General features: G+C 37.6%; 2 protein-coding genes across 5 annotated transcripts in view; one reads left to right on the top strand and one right to left on the bottom strand.

Moving 5' to 3' along the window:
• LOC124293830 overlaps positions 1-9,082 on the top strand; it is a 13,702-nt gene extending 4,620 nt beyond the window's left edge. The window contains exons 2-3 of one of the 2 annotated variants that reach the window (XM_046736315.1): positions 8,096-8,323; positions 8,395-9,082. In XM_046736315.1, coding sequence (XP_046592271.1) covers positions 8,096-8,323; positions 8,395-8,399 — 233 coding nt within the window. In that variant the 3' untranslated portion in view covers positions 8,400-9,082. Of the gene's footprint in view, positions 1-8,095; positions 8,329-8,394 lie in introns of both variants that reach the window. The other variant, XM_046736313.1, reaches the window with a different exon arrangement.
• LOC107221880 (protein windpipe) overlaps positions 1-17,246 on the bottom strand; it is a 26,259-nt gene extending 9,013 nt beyond the window's left edge. Inside the window, exons 1-3 of one of the 3 annotated variants that reach the window (XR_006903689.1) lie at positions 16,982-17,246; positions 4,623-4,669; positions 828-980 (exon numbers count right to left, since the gene is read on the bottom strand). Coding sequence is in view for 1 of the 3 variants with exons in the window: in XM_015661041.2 (XP_015516527.2) it covers positions 4,623-4,624 (2 nt within the window). In the remaining 2 variants the exon portion in view is untranslated. Of the gene's footprint in view, positions 1-827; positions 981-4,622; positions 4,670-16,981 lie in introns of those variants that run through there. The other 2 variants (XM_015661041.2, XM_046736312.1) reach the window with 2 other exon arrangements.

Below are 17,246 nucleotides of genomic sequence, written 5' to 3'. Positions count from 1 at the left end.
AGTGTTCTTCCAAGATGACAATTTGAGTATTTAAAGGGTTATATACAGTTAGAAGGCCGAAAAAAGCGAATTTTCCAGAATTTTTTCTGAGAAAACTTTTAAATTTATTGATCTAAAAATTTGTACACATATTATGGTATCTTTTAACTGTATTTTAAGACTTAGTATTAGTAAAAATATTTATTTGGAAAGGAGCTACAGCTGATCTCCGGGAGCTCCTCTCAAAAAAGACGTTTTGCGGTGACCACTATATCTTTGAACTGGATCCTCAGAAATTAAAAAACCAAACAGATTTCGTTAAAGTAATGTTAAATCTAGTAACTAATCGAAGGAATAAGCAAAATAAATTTTTTTGACAAAATGGCGGTTTCTCAAAAAACAAAATCGATTTTTGACCAAAATTTCGGGCTTAAATTGTTGATAAAAAAAAAAAAAATATTTATCGGTGTGAAAAAATCTTCGATTAATTACTAAAAAATATATTTAAGAAGCTCGTGTTAAAATTTGAGAATAATCGGTTTAGCCGTTTTCGAGTAATGTTTGTCACCGACTTTGTAAACAACATTTTGAGAAGAACGCGTTTAAAGTTTGGGGAGAGAAAAATAAAAATTTACCTTTCAGATATAAAAAAAACAATAACACACTGTTGCTTTACGCATCTAAATATATTAGAAGGGAACATTTACAATAGGCAGGTGCATAAAAGGAACAGCGTTCCGGGTAAGCGCTTCCGCTCCGGCCTTGTACTTTCAAGCACTCTGAAACGTCTTTTCAAATTTGCGTGTAACTTCGAAAATATTCACCGGAACGATATGAAATTTTCTGTGTGTATTCTTAAATATATGTACGTTAAGAAATTAAATTAAAAAAAAAAATCGATTTTTTGAAAATTTTAACTGTATATAACCCCTTAAGTCCGCCTGAAAGTTTTCTTTTCAAATATCAAAAATTTTCTTCTTTGTTAGTCACTTCTTCGGATCCTGTCGAGAATATTTGTTGTGATCAAAAATGAGGAAAAAATTTCAGGGAAAAATTCAGGCTTCAATTTTTTCAGGCTCCCCCACATGATTATCGTTATTGGCACCCAAAAGAACGTTTTGAAAAAAAAAAAAAAACCTCCAAAATTGAGAAAAGCCCTGAAAGTAAATAATTACCAAGAACATAATGAATGGTTTTTGCAACTGTTTTTTCACTCAATGTTTTGCAGCGATACTACATTTTAGAGTAATGAAAAGAACACCCCGTATATTATTGAGTACTATTCAATTTGAAAACACCGGGTATATGGAACGCGCAGATGCATGACAATGCTTACTATGGCCGTGCGGACCGTGCACGGTAACGAGAAAAATGGCCGTGATCTCGAATATCAAGGAATATGAAACATTTGTTGGAAAATTACCAAACTCAACACTATTCTGCGTGTACTAAAACTTCAAACTAAGCAGGATCTCTTGGGATCACAACTTTTTCCCTAATTTTCGATCAAGAAGTTCAAACATCGACGCAAGTTGCAAGAGATTTTTCGTCTCTACGTTTCGAACATGCAATTATCGCAAAAACAGGTAGCTAATGCATACATATATTCTACATACCTCCAGAAACACCCTCCTTGTCGCACATAACAAGCAACACTTCCAATAAAAATTTACCGACACCTTCGATACAGCGTTTCTTTTGACCAGCGTTAGGTCACAATGGTTACTGTCGCAACGGGGCACTTTGAACAACTATTGCAGTCCAAATACCCGAGTCAGCACTCCGCCCTTCCGAAAACTAGCTAAGGACCCCCCTCCATCTAATATATTTGAAAACCAACTCTGACCGCCAACTTTGAAATTTCGCCTAATGCCGACTTTTTCGGCGATTCAGCCCACTGCGCGCTGCAAGTAATACGCGTGTAAGTTTTGTTTCATCTTATCGCGCAAAAAGTTGTTTTCATCGATCTGGTTTTACATACCTGATGAATGGAATTTTTCTCACAATATTTTTAAACATGAATATTCCGCAGTGTAAGTGACTCGTTCGTTCTTACCACGACAAATTTGTATACCATTTAAATAAGCTAATTGTAAAAGTATTTAATTTTCTTTATTTTTGGATATTCAATTACTTTCGAGAATGCTTGAAACTCCGTTTAATGATAGTACCTAATTGTTCTAAAATTATATATGATCAACGCGGTTAATGTGTTTCGGCATTGTGGCTTTTCGTTGATTTTCACGTTTCGTTTTTGTTTCTACGGTAAAGAATTCACCTCGCCATTACGTCAGCAGATTTTTAGTCCCCCTTTTATGACTTCGTTAATTTTAGTGTGCTCGTTTTTATTCATTAAAATCGACCTGAGAGAGAAGACAAAAAAATCCGAGAAAGAGATAAAAACAGACGAGATGTACTCGCTGATAAATTATAAACATGAATGTAGAAAACAAAATTATAAACGTGCCGAGAAATTACCGTACGAAAAAAGGATCTCTGGTCCAAAAAAATTTCGCTGCGTAAATTGGAACATCCGAGATGAAATTCGTTGACAGCTCGTAGCAAATTTTCATATATACCCAAATTTACTCGCACCCTAATGGCACCAAATCTGCATTGTTAACTTTATCATTCGTGCGGTAGGCGAAAGAGTCGAGCGTATTTAGTATTTGATGTCTAAATTTGGACGCAATTAAAGACGAAAATTATTGAACCGACCCAGTCGACAACTGCCAGATCGTAATGTGGTCCAACTGCTCGATCGCATGCAAGAATTATTCTTACATGCCAGATTAAGTTCAATTGCCTAGCTTTGAACGCGATTATTATTACCAGTATTATTATTGCTGGTACAAACAATGATGATTATCGTAATAACATGATAATAAAGTTAACAGCATGAACAAAAATAAAATTTGTGAGAAAAGTTGAAATGGATGATCGACGAATCTTGGAAGAAAGAAAGAAAAAAAAAATTGCGCAGTGATGTGACATGCGCGGGAAACACTCTACTAGAAAGCAAATTACTTTTTCATTCGATAAAAAAAAAACTTCAACGAACTAGAATTCTACGAAGAAAGGAATTTCTCATTCATTATCAAAGTTTCTACGACCTGAAATTTTGTCAATTAGTAAAAGTAAGGAGTATAACGCGTGTGATAAAATTTCAAATCGTTTGCTTTCTCAGCTTGTTAGACAGCATGCAGACAGGTTATAAATTTCACGTATTAACCGGCGTCAAATGTACGAAATAATTAGCGAAGTCCACAAGGCGCTAATAATATTCGTCACTTCTGATCAATTTACTCAAGTACCGACGTGAATATAGGCAGATGCGAAGCGGTTTCAAATATCCTGGTTCTATGGCACGTGAAAAGCCAGAGTGCCCGTTCGGTTGCGGTCTGACGACACAGTTAAGCTCTGTGTAAGCAGGACTAATAAGAACAACTCAACGTCGCGTCGGGTCACTGGCAGATAATGATACCTATAACCTGCAGGGATAAGCTCGAAATCATTCCATGGACGCGCATGTTGCGTAACGCATAGAAACATTCGTAGATGATGAGAGAGGCAAGGTTAATTTTTCTCAATTATAATCTGTATTTTTTCAATCGAAATAATCTGCGGATGGAATAATTATGGACGATTCTAATGAAGACGAGATCCGAAAAAGTACAGTCGGTACACAACACTGCGAAAGAAAAACAATTTATCAACTTGCCTTGACGAAGTGTAAAATTATTCGAAGCGTTTTTTCATTATCAAAATCGCGGACTATGACGGAATTTTTTCTAGGCGTTATATTTTCTAAATTACCGAGTGTTTTCGCAAAATGAAAAATCAGTTATTTTTACTCGTAAAATTTGATCGAAACATTGAGCGCAAATTTTTGTCGTATTGTGAAAAATATTCACCGATTAAATATTCATTTAAAAGTCATTGAGTTAATTTGCCGCTGAGGCTTAATTGAGAATGTGCATCCAATTATATTTGTTATTATTTTTGGAAAGTCTCAGAAGACTTGAAAGAAAAGTTTTAACCGGAAATCGCAAAGATTATCATTTAGAAAACCTTACGTTGAAAAAGGAAAAAAAAAAAAAAAGAATTCATGAATGGTATTACATAATATCTGAAGAAATTTACTTTTTTTGTTGAACAATCAATGATTCAAAATTAATTTTGAACCTCAGAGAAATCCGATTAAATATGTTACATTTAATGATAATTAACAGTTGAGGATCACGTAATCGCTTACAATCAGTTTTGCAATTGTAGTTTTCGTGTAATATTTGGATTTTTTCAAAAAATTACTTTCAAATACGCGGGAAATTTTGTGCACAGATGACCTACTTGGATAGAATTTGGCTGACGATGAGAAGCCAAGCATTTACTCCAAATATTCGATATTCGGGGTCAAAATTCTCGGCAACTTATATATGTGTACGGGTTTGAAGAAAAAGCCGTTTATCTGTCTTAGTATAAACGTACATGTGCGCACCATCGTTTCGTTAACATCTGCAACACGAAATTCTCTGGCATGCAATCGCTACGTAACTATCAAAACTAGCATAATCATTCCTGAATCGCACACTTGCACAGATTCGAGTACAAGTATTTGCCCCCAGGATAAATTTAATACTCACATTGCATTTACTCAGACGTTTCCTTAGCAGCACAGCGACCGGAGCATCTGCAACATATCAAACCGTGATACGGTGATGTAGCGAGTGTTGGAATTACTATGCCTAGAGGAATTATTATTACGTCCGTTCAGAAATATTCCGGCGAACCGTGCGGAGGGAAAAAAATTTGGAATTAATCATGCGAGAAATAAAGAATCGAGGAAGTTCGAACTATACGAACTTTCTTTCTTCGATAATTTTTTCAAGCTACTTAACGATACTTGTGCCCCGAAATTCTTAACTCCTCATCATCGATAATTTCGTACCTCAAAGTTGACTTATTTAGTTATCAAAGTTAAACTTATGACCTGAAAAATTCCTCGTATCAATCCAAGGGATGGAAAACCAATGAGAACCATTTATTCGCGGTAAACGCAAAAATTTATTTTAAACAGTAAAAAATGCTTTCATTCAATGCCAGATATATTTAATGATTTTTTAAGTGAAAATCGTCGCTGTGTCATAAATTTTCTCTTTCTTCTGCTTCGTCTGGATTACATACGTAAGTGAGCTCGGAAATGGTTCGAAAAATTGTTGAAATTATTATCGAACACGTCATCCGGACGGATATCACGCAACGTCGACGGTAAAAGAGAACGTTAAACTCTTCGGATGCGGTTAGAGGAGGAGGCGGAGTGGCTGCGGGGAGACTGCGGAGAGACTGCGGAAAGACGCGTGCGGCTCGGTTTGGTCGGAATGACTTTTTGCCGGTTTGCTTAACGGTACACGGTTGGCCGCGTGGTCCAATTCGCCATGTGTCTTAGACGACGGAACGACTCGGCGTGTAAGATCATCTCTGGACCACCGAAGCTGCCTATCGCCTTCCGGATATCTCGCTTTTTGCTCGACGCGGAACTGCAGCTTCCATCGGACGTTGTTAAACTATCGAATTTTTTCGCGGATGAGAATGAATGCAGGGCTACTGAATTGAAAGTTACAAAATGAGGAAAGAACTCAAAAATTCTGAAGAACTCGAGTGTTCAGAATCGATTCAATTATAATGACTTTTCGAACCATTTTTCTCGCAGATCAAATCCCTGTAATTTGTCTGAAAAATATTTGTAAAATCTTTTTACCTTATGGTATAGTTGTAACGCGCAAATGTGAATGTTGTATTGTACGTATAGAAACCGACTGTTTGTTGATAAAATATTTCAAGTCTTCTCATCTAATAATTTTTGAAGGTTTAATAGTAAAACCTTTTGTCACATTCTTTAAGCCGCAACTTTTCTTATTCGAAGTTACCCAAAATCATTTCCATCACGTTGCTGAACAAAAAGCATAGACTGAGATTGAAGAATAGTGTATACGAATTGATTACTGGTAAGAAGTAAAATTAACAAATTATTGATTGAGCATTAGTTTGCAGGTAGTTTTCAGTAGGGAATTTCAAACCGGTTTTAATGCTCAATCACATTTGAGTGTTTAAATGCGGTAAATCTTACACTGTACGAGTATGCACAAGAATTTCCTGCAAGAGACCGCCTGTCATTAACAACAAGCTTGACAGATAATAAAACCGAGTTGAAATTACACGGCGTGGGTATTATTTTGTTGCAATAATTTACATGCATGTACTTTGGTTTAATGAAGCTTGTCAAATTTCTTAATCAACTTATTTCAAAATTGATGGACTGCTTAATTGCTAAAAATTACTAAAAAGAGTCGACAATGGGAAATTTTATCAAAACTATATTTTTTTTTTTTTTTTTTTTGACGCTGATATATTTAGTTTTATACAAATTTCAACTAAGAATATTTAACCATCGACAACTTAAGATCGTTTAAGCGCGAAATTTTAATGAACCGTTACATCTCATCGTGGCCAGAAATTAATTATCTAAAAATCGGGTAATCCCAATTTTTTCATCATATTCTCGTTTATTAAAAAAAAAAAAAAAAAGAAGAAAACCTGATGCAATTTGGTATGAATGATTGTGAACGAATGATTAGTGTCGAATTACAGGAACCGTTAGTGATACGTAGAAAAACTTTTACAGGCAATTTATGTTAAAGAACTTATTCAGGTTTGAAAACACTCAATATTCATTAAAACTGGTCAAACGATGAGCTCTTGGCGCTGAAAATACTGTGCAATAGTCCAACCCCTCTGAAAATGTTAATAATTTGGGCTTATCAATTGAAATTTTGGAATATTTTACTTGACTGTTTCTTTTCAGTCTTAAATTCAGAACTAACAATAAATCACTGCACGCATGATCAAACCGATGAAATCCAAAAGACAATCACAAGCGAAATTTTTCACTGTAACAATATCGAGGACGATATGCGATTCAATAGTGTTCATCATCGAGTAAACCGGAGCTTTCTTTTTGCACATGATGATCCCTGCAGAATTTGAATCGATATCAAATTCCATTAAATGAAAAAAATGTCAGTTACATCAAACAACGAATAAGTTCTCGTAGCGTACACGAAAAAGGGGATTGCCAGTTGTAAGAGAGAGAAGATACAAAGAAGAGAATAAGAAATGAATTGTTAAAAACCGCACATAGAAGGCTTCGATGACGCGAATAGGAATAAAAACGAGGGGCCAACATTTTTGGAGTCAAAAAAGGCGAGAACGAAGCAGCGTTGAATAGTCGAGAGTGAACGGTCGGCAAAAATTTACACCTGATCCAATACGACATGGTTAATTACACAATTGCATGGACGAGGCAAAAAGGCAAGAATAGACGGGAAAACAAATAATGAAGGCGAAAAGAGTCGCAAGATCGAGATGAAATTAATCGAGAAAAGAATGCAGTAACGGATCCTACTAGATTTCCGGATTATAGCTGAAAAGCTCGTCTTTACTTTATATACAAGAACTGTATTTTTCAGCTGCGGTAAAAAGGGAAAATAATTAGGGACACTGTTGTAACCGCAACCGAAAATTTATATCTGTGTAAAAACTTTGGCGATTACTTTCCTGCACGCTTATCGTAACTTGAAATCTCCGTGCAAATGGCAGAAATCATTGTTCCTTGGACCCGCGGCCAAGGTCGGATCCATTAGGCACTGCAGAAGGCCTTCATGTTTGTCAAACCCACATATACGCGAAATTTATTCATACCTGGGAACAAATTGGCTGTTATATTTGTCTTACATTTCACGCTGACTTGAAGAATAAACTTTGTAATCCGGCGTCTATCCTATTTTCACGTAAAACATTCACGAACTGTTGGAATGTGGGAAATAACAGAGCCTCTGGACGTCGTTTACTCTTTTCGCCGAATTTTGAGTAATAGTAATAATAAGTAAACCTCGTCATCTCGCAAATGGGACAGTGCGAAAAAAGTGAAACGGTAATGCCGAAGGTGCGGTTAAAAAGCGACTCGAAGTAAAACGAATAGTTGCGTAGCAAAAGATTCCGATCTTATGTTTCTCCGAAAGAAGGATTTCGCATAATTATTATCGTTTTCTCATTGCAGCGAATCCTTTACCTTTGGATTCGCATGAAGTCGATTGTAAACTTCAAGGAACGCAACATCGGAGAGTGAAAGTGTCGAGCAGTGGGCGGCCTGTGATTCATTTTCTCGGTCAACAGCAGGCAGAGCTTATAAATTATATAACAGGACTCTTGGAGGCTCGGTGCAATGTTCGTAAACGGGAAAAGCAGGTGTTGGAAGAACTGAAACGAAGCGTGAGGGGATTGAAAGGTCTGGTGAGCGTGAAAGATATATTTCAATATCAGATTTTGATAAAATTGTGCCAATTTTCAAATTAACAGCTTGAATTTGGGGCGAGAAATTACTTCAGATGTTTAAATACGCGCTATGACTGCGAGAACAAAAAAAATCCGTATAAAAAAGAAACTAAATCTTGTACAATCGCCAAATCTGACTTTCATTTTATTTATCCTGAAATCAAATTCGTGCCATGAACAAATCACATCATGTCCCCCAAAAGTCGTTTTGTTTTCAAACCAAAACATGTGATATGCACATCGCCCAGAGCTGTGTAATAAACGGTAATCACAGGTATAGTGTCTGAACGGCTGATGGCGTACGTGAAATTTGCATTTACTCGCGAGCATATAATTCGAAAGGTAAACTTTGATCGGTAGGTATTATCAGGCTTTGATTTAATTAATGCCAAGGCGACGACCTGTTGACGTTTATATATTATTAATGTCACCGTTGTTTTCAGGGGCGTTTTTTATTCATTAACCACGAAGATTTTATCGCGACCCGCGATGTGACGCGCAATATAAGTTCTAAAGAAGCAGCCCGCTGTATGAAAACGTGTCTCAGATTAATGAGCATAAATTAATTCTCAAAGGTTACAATACAGATAAAATAAAGTACCGAGACACGAAACTTGCAGGCAGTCGCAACGTTTCTTACAATGTACTTTGCATACGTTGAATTTCTTTTCGTTTTACCATTATCGACTCCTACATAATTACAGATGAGGTCATAGAGCTTGACTGACAAAAAAATTTCTGGCTTCAATTACTGTACAGTCCTTAACTGTTTTCATTCAATTACCATATTTTCTTGGCGTTCCAACGATATTTAAAGATTTATTGAAACGATACTCGGTTGATTAGAATCTTCTAGCAGCTGTGACAAACGAAGCTTTTCTCACAAGTCCAGGATTTGTAAGGTTCGCTCAGCTCTGCTGGAAAAAATGATCTGCAAAACTTTAACTTTTTGATCGTTTTATAGAAAAACATACATAGTACTAGGGAAAGACCGATAATTTGCAACAATTGAAACCAATCGTAGTATTAACAAAAATTCGTAATTTATATCGATAACCACGAAATAGAAAGAATCGGTTTGTAAGATATCCTTCATAAGCCTGCATTTATTTCACTGATTTATAAAAACTTCGACGCGACAGAACTAAGCCCATATTTATTTTTTTTTGCGTATTAGTTTCCACCATCTTTTCACCAAAAAAGAAGCAACTCAGTTGCAATAAATTTCTCGAAACTGCAGCGAAACTCATTATACATATACATTATGCGTATAATAGGTATAAAAAAGAAAATATGATGCGTCAGGTCAGAGGGCGTCTGCCCAGAGCCTGGAGGCATCAGCAATGCTAATGGAAGATCGTATATGCTTGTCTTTGCGTGCACCGAACCTAAGTAACGTATAATATAACAGTCCGGATGTCGCATGTAATGAAAAACTTACCTTATACCGGGCAGTAAAACTCACGACATGTTCTACGTACACACAATGAGAGGAATTTCATTTGTATAGTTACTGGAAAATTATTGTCGGATGGGTATCGTTGCAACTTTTTGAATATTACTGAAATTACAGGAAAGTTTGGTAGATATTGAATTTTCTGAAACGTTGAATCCGTTCGTTCGGTTTGCTACACTTTTTTCAAGTCAATAAGACTGTAATACGAGTGACCTGTATAATCGAAAAAGAAAAGTAAGTAGAAAAAGTAAAAAATGAAAACAGTTGGAGATTATAAATTGATCGTTACAGATAAAAGATGAGGCCACCGATAAGCTATTACGGAACTGATGCACCGATGAACACGTATCAATTTATTATATACATCAATTATTACTTTGTGTACCGATAATGAGACGTGGATCAACGAGATAAGTTTTATTTGCATTTTCAACGGTCGGATATTTTATGTTTCGGGTTTTTACCAGGCGAGCAAAAAAACTCGAAGAGTGATTACAGTTCATCAGATTGTTAAAATACGGAAAAGGAGCAGAAAAAATTGTGTTTAATTTAACGATCAAACTCGATCGTTTAAATTCCGTCATACCGACGATCAATGTTTTTAATTACACTGAAGTACAATTGTATAAGTACAATTGTACATAATTGCGTCACTCCTTGACTAATTCCTCAATACATGAATCTATCGAAATTTAATTCGCTATTGTACTAGATCGTTTTCAGCGGCTTTTACAAAATGTATGTATAATCGATTCCTACTGTAAGTTGCGACGTTTGAGATGAAAGATATACGGCATGCACGACAATATTTCCCGCTGAACAAAAGCTGAACCGATCTTTATCTCAGAGGTTGGGATGTATTTTGACCCTGAAAAAAAGATCTCTTATTTCGCGAAGAAACAATTTTTCGAATGGTAAAATATACAGGATCGTTGCGATTTCAGATATCTGTGTCCTCTGTTCGTCACAATAGCATCGCGATGGATGAAATTTCAAGCAACCGACAAAATTTGAAAGTCATTCGGTAAAAAGAAATCCGCGAATCCGTTGACTCAAGCAGAGTAGATAAGTTATACATATTCGGCAACGCTAAACTATCGCGATATTCAATCTCGTTTCTCAGCTGTACGATTATTATTTTAATCGAACGAAATTGCGTCGCGTGGACGCAAAATATAAAATATCTATTCAAGCTTCATTTACAAATAATTTCACGAGTCATTCGTTTGCTTTAAATGAATATTCAGTTTATGCATCGCCTGTAAGAGAAATTGAAAAGCGAATCATTCAATTTCGTCTTCACACTTTTCAGGCAAAACAACGAACTTGATCGAACTTGAGCTTCTCGTGCCGTGAATTATCGATCAGCAAGTATTACAAGAGTGTCTTTGACACCTTCTTACACGACCCTATTGCTTGTCAGCTGTCCGACTCTGCAGGTTTCCCGATAGGTGTAATTCCCAGCCTTGTACGCGTCATGCATTTGCATTATAAACGTACACCTATAATCCGTGTCAGTCGACGTTGAACTGACACACAGTGTGAGACAAACTCGTAAACATACAATAATCCGCAGAAATTTCATTGTGCAAAGAGGAAAATCTAGCGGACAGAATGCGTTTGAAATCTAAAATCTCCCCACGTCTATTTCACTTTTATCTCTTCTTCGCGATACCGTTTATTTTTAGACCAAATTAACCACAATCTTACCACCCGTTTCATCGTATTACGCTTAAGGCGTCTGTAATTAATTTTTTTTAACCTAAGAGTGTAGCATTGAATGTTTCGAAGGCCGCTCAAATATTATTCCTATCAAAACGATGATCATAAAAAACTCAACAATTCACGCAACTAATTGTTGTCGTACACTTCGGATGCTTGAAAAAACTTAACGATCTGATAGAGATGGTTGCGAATGACAAAAATGTAGGTTTGTATTTTGTTTTTTTTTTTTTGTTACATCTACCATCGACAGATTTGTACAATTTTTTTTTTTTTTGCAAGTTATTCCTGCAATCGTCCGAAATCACATCCCGCAAGACGTAATAAATATTTTCTCCCTTCGGTACGAATAATCGAAATATTCCGCGTGTATATAACATAACGCAAAGACGTCGATGACCCCGACGGTATTGATAATTCGAATAAACATTGAAGGAGATAAATGACGTACTACACGAAAGTGGAATATCCTCTGTGAAACTATAGAGCAGCAATACGTCCCCGATCCGTCCCCGTCCGCAATGTTACTTCATACGAAGTTGATTTCAAAGTTTGAACGGTCATTAAAAAACGGCCCAGTTTACGAAGCCGGCAGCCCGCGGCCGTGCTTTACACACATAACACGCGATATTAACGATTACGTCAAGGCCTCCAGTACGAGAAAATATACAGCCGTCTATGGTAAAGATTTGCCAACGTTGAGCGAGGGTAACACCGTCTTTATCGCCTCTGATATTTGATGTTTGTCATACGGCGTTGTAAATTCATACTCGAGTTAGATAAAGCAACGAGTCGTGGTTCCCTCCCCGGCATACTTGACATTTGTTTTACATTCGTAAAACTGCGATCTCTCTTAAATTTCCACCCGCGATTCGATTCCTCCGATTCGTAGCTTGTCCGCTAATGGAAAATAACTTGCGTGTTGGTAAAATTTATCGCCATTTGACCTTTCCTCAATTTAATCGCAATTGTGAACCTTCGCTTATTTTTGTACGGCTTATGAGCCCGCTTCAATTTACCCTTTCACTGATTTCATAATCGGCTCGTAATTCAATTTATATTAGCGTTTGCGCTAATTACTGACGTCTCGATTGACGAAATTTTCATCCTCTGAAAACGATCCTGATGTAAATCAGCCTTTGAGTATTTCTGGTTGCAGCGATATTATTATCCTTTCGATCGTGATTCGATCGGTTCGATAATTGCATGTGATTATATGAAGACATTGTGGGGAAAATGATAACAGAAAGACTGAGAGGCCAATATTCCGAATAATCTGACGCTGAGTAAGAAGTTCTGTCTCGCAGCTGTCGAGGATTAAAATGTAGAAACTAACTAACAATGAGCTAGGAGCGAAGAGAATCAACACTGATTATGCAGTACTGCAGGATGTAATAACGAAGCGAAACAGAATAATTAGTCAGAAATCCGTACAGTCGGTAAAATTTGGTGTTAAAAGCTAGCTAGTGTTGCACGTGATGAACGCAAATCTAGTGCACCGAAACTTTGGTCGGTTAAAGAATTGGAATACCAACAAAGCTGAACGGTTGGGCTTGTGATTTTAAAGAGAAAAATAAAAACGCGTGAAACAATGTAACAGGACAAAACCGGAATCAAATGTTGTGCGTGATAAAAGGTACGTTGAAAGGTGAATGGGCTCAGTGAAAGGTGTGTAGAAACAGTTGAATTGAATATCGCAAGAGACAGTTGAAAGTAATTTATGTATCAAATATACAGAGCATAATTATACACACATGACGTTAAAAATAGCATGATGGATATATTATTTCCGGAGGCGAATCCTCATCCGGCATCCCTCAAAATTGGCAGATCGATGAGAAAGAATCGATTCAGCTTTCGGATTACACGACGTCAGACTTACGATTCTCAAAAATGCTCTCACATGTTGAAAATTTGTATAATTTATGCGTCAGCAAATTCAAAACCAACTGTCGTAGTAAGAATCCCGATGAATTGGTACAAGTTTTTGTAATTAAGAATTCAAAATTCAAGAGATAGTCGAATCTCGGGAAATCCAGTTCTTCGAGGCTCAGAATTGACGAGTCATTTTGCGAATCCCGAATCGTTGATTCATTTTCAGTTACGTAATAACTTGTTTACAGTTCAAATAAAGCGCATTGAAATCCAAGAAATGTTCTCGTACCAAGGAATCGGTTGTTTGATTCGACGTTTTTCACAAATAAAGAGTGAATATCTCCCGAGCACTGTTCGAATAATCGAATCTCTTCGAGGCCAAAAAATATTCACTTAATTGGACAAAGATTTTCTCGATTTGTGTAAAGCAATTATTTTCATTTGATTGGATCGTTCGATTAGTGCTTGTACTAACAAAACTTGTCTCGTAAGTGCAAATGCTGTTCGACGAGTCGGTCGAGTCATTCTTTTCAAGAATGAAGTCCGACATCGCAAAGATTAAATATAACTATACACCTTGGGAGCAGCGTATTATCGTTTTTCGATTAACGGCTTATTGCGCAATGTGTCGGCAGCTCCCGGAGCTACAAAGTCAGCCACAATCCGGGCACCAATACTTAGCCGCAGGTATCTAATCACGCCAAACCCGAGAGAAATCGTAAACCGGTAGTTATACACACCGCGAACAGAAAGCAGATGTCTTCTCATCGATGCTTTAATGCCTCGTCTCGAACCTTAACCCATATATAGATCAGAGACGGTACGTACGGAGAGAAATTTCTTACTACAGTTGTGGTTACTAATCGCTACAAGCAGTCCTTAACGGTTTTTATTTTTTACCGCAATCGAAAAATGTGTAATTTCCGGTAAAGATGATAAACACTTTTGTGGCGGTAACCAAAAAATTTCGTACCGTTATTTTGACGATTTCCGTTGTTCTAGAATTTTTTACCGATTTTATTGGCACACAAGTGATCGATATTCCGATCTATATTTTACGTTCCGGCTCGTTGCGATAAGTTGAATTTTTTTTTTGTTATATCATACAAAACCTTAAACAAAAATCGCAGAAAGACGGTAAACTTTCTCACTCTCCTCTACGAGTCGGTATTTTTTTGAACGTTGTTCGTGATTTGCCATTATAAACTAGACCTCTTTTAGTTAATATTTCTTAAAAATTTCCAAATTTTCCAATCAAGTACAAAATTTTGAACTACAAAGTTTCAGCGTTCTATATTTTTTTTAACAAATAAATACCAATCCAAAAACCTATAATCTTTCACCGATGTGTTCTTCAAGGAAATCATTCGGCCTACACGGTATCGGAATCTTTTTATTAAATCTTTACCGTCGCTGAACCTTGCGCTTCTGTGATCCTAGACCCTGTTCTTGCAGCTCTCCCCCATTACGATACAGTCGATCTCGGTAACAGCTGCATAACCCGGTCCGATAACATTTCTATTTATAAAAACCGCATTGTGATTATACACCGCGTTAGAAGTATCACTGTATCCGTTTCACGTCACACGTTTAAATCGAATGCCCTCGAATTTTGATTCCAGCGAGTATTTCCAGGTTTTTTTTTTATTTTCACATTTGTACCGAAAAGTAAACTCATTATACTTATGTTGAATAATGCTGGAAGAAAAGTACAAAACGAGCTAATTGTCTTTCATTCAAGTTGCAACGTCGTGAATTGATCTGAAAATTGACAGGTCGAAAATTCATACCACCTAACCGATCCTTTTCCCGGTGAACAAACTTCCCTTGATCAATAACCAGCTTCGGTTGCATTAAATTTTCAAAGGACTGTGCTTTTTGGCTCTCGAGTGGATATCGTGAACGAAAACGGGCTTCGTGGAAAATCGGAAGAGGATTTATTTGTCTAGGTATCTCTTAGAGTTCGTGCGGAGCCTGCAGTACGACTCAGCTTCCGGTGTCGGAGGGTCGGGCGAAGAGCTCACGGCTGGGATAGAGCCGGAATTACGAACAAGCGAGAAGCAACAGGTGAGGCTTGGAATGGAATAATTAAGGCTGCCCGTTTAAAGTCCGGGGCCGAAAGTGATAGTGTGTGTCGGTCTAGGTACCTAAACGCGGTGGAATTTTATTATCGTTCCTTGTGTGTTCACCGTTTTTAATTCAACGCCACATTCACCGAGGAACGAGGCACGTACGCGGGCTGATCTTATCCCGGTACAACGAACGCAGGCATCCGATGAAACTCGGTGCCCAGAAACGAACGCTTCGTTAATTCGGTTTTTCTATTTCTCCACGTTTTTGAAACGCAAATTTTATAGGGAAATGATGATTAACGACCAGTTGAATATCAATTTCTCATGCCTGAGGGTGCGGTGAACATACCGCTGTATGTTCGAGGACGAGTGAAATTTTCCTCTTTCCGTAGAGCTGATTAATAATTGTCAAGATATCACGAAATTAAATTACACGGTGAAATCGATGGCTGTTGGAAGTTTTATGTGCGATATCGCTTATTGGGCAGAGCCAGCTCTTACTTCTCACACCGTTGAAACATTTCTTTTATTACACTTGTCTCGTTGAAAGTACGTATCCGGATCGATTCGGGGCTTTCGATAAAATCGTTCGTTTTGACTGTGCGAAGAGAATTTCGAGTCTCATCTTCAATTGCATTGTCGAATTATACATCCGAATGACAGTCATTTATCGCGTTATCGCACAACAAGTTATATCTAGGTATGAATGTCTTAAAAATTATGAAATCCCTTCGTCAATCGCTGCAGCGTTAAATTCTGAGAAACTCCACCGCGTCCAACTTTAAACACAGTTTGAAAGAAGTCTTGATTACTCGAACACTAACGTGGTATGAATAGAAAAAAACCCAGTAAACCTTGATTCACTTCCTCTTCCCCAATTCCCATGAACGGTGATTCGATCAACGAACTGCAATATAACGTCAATATTTCAGCTAACGATTATCGAGTTTCCGAAATAAGCGCGCGAAAAAAAGGGTCGGGGAGGGAGGGGGGGGGGGGGGCAGGGGGGAAGAAACGGACAACGATGATAAAGGTAGATTATTTTGAGCCAGAGTTAAAATGAGTGAAAGAGTTTAAAATGAAACGAAAAAGAAGAATTTTGTCACCAGCGCGTGCGCCTCTGTATATCTCGTCGAGTTTACACTAATTTAATTTACACCGAGCGTCGCGACGTACTCTATATACATCACAAAACTTGACCAATTCAAAAATACATTTTCATGTCAACAATAAGATTCACTCGCGAGTACAAGGTACAAGGCATGCGGTCACGACGTGAGGTAGTAAAAATTTGTTCACAAACGTTGGAACCAAAAAAAAAAAGTAGCTGCTTGAGAAAACCCCGAAGACCCCACACAACCAAAAAAAAAACAAAAAAGAAACAAACACACACACACACACACACATTCGAAGAAGCGACACCTTGCCGATAGTCGGGAAAAATGGTACACCGCACACACAGTAAATGACACACCGCGATCCTTACCTTCTGTTGGGACGCAATGTCCCAGGATTTACGGGGAAAAAAATCCAAAACTGAAAGAGGGGGTTGGCACCCCTTGGCTCGATGACTTCCTCGCTGTAACACCGGGCGGGTCACACCGCAGGAAATTCTGTTACAATATCAAATCGAAGGAACGATACTATCACAGACCGAGGTCGAACTAGCACTGTGGCACGACGAGCAGTCGCGGCCTCGTCTCGACAGTCGCTCGAAGCCCCCACTAACCGCTACCGGAGTACCCACCGAA

Source organism: Neodiprion lecontei, chromosome 4 (genome assembly GCF_021901455.1).
Source record: "Neodiprion lecontei isolate iyNeoLeco1 chromosome 4, iyNeoLeco1.1, whole genome shotgun sequence".
Taxonomy (NCBI): Eukaryota; Metazoa; Arthropoda; class Insecta; order Hymenoptera; family Diprionidae; genus Neodiprion; species Neodiprion lecontei.
Note: the sequence above shows the minus strand (reverse complement) of the source record. Positions and strands in the feature narration are given on the sequence as shown.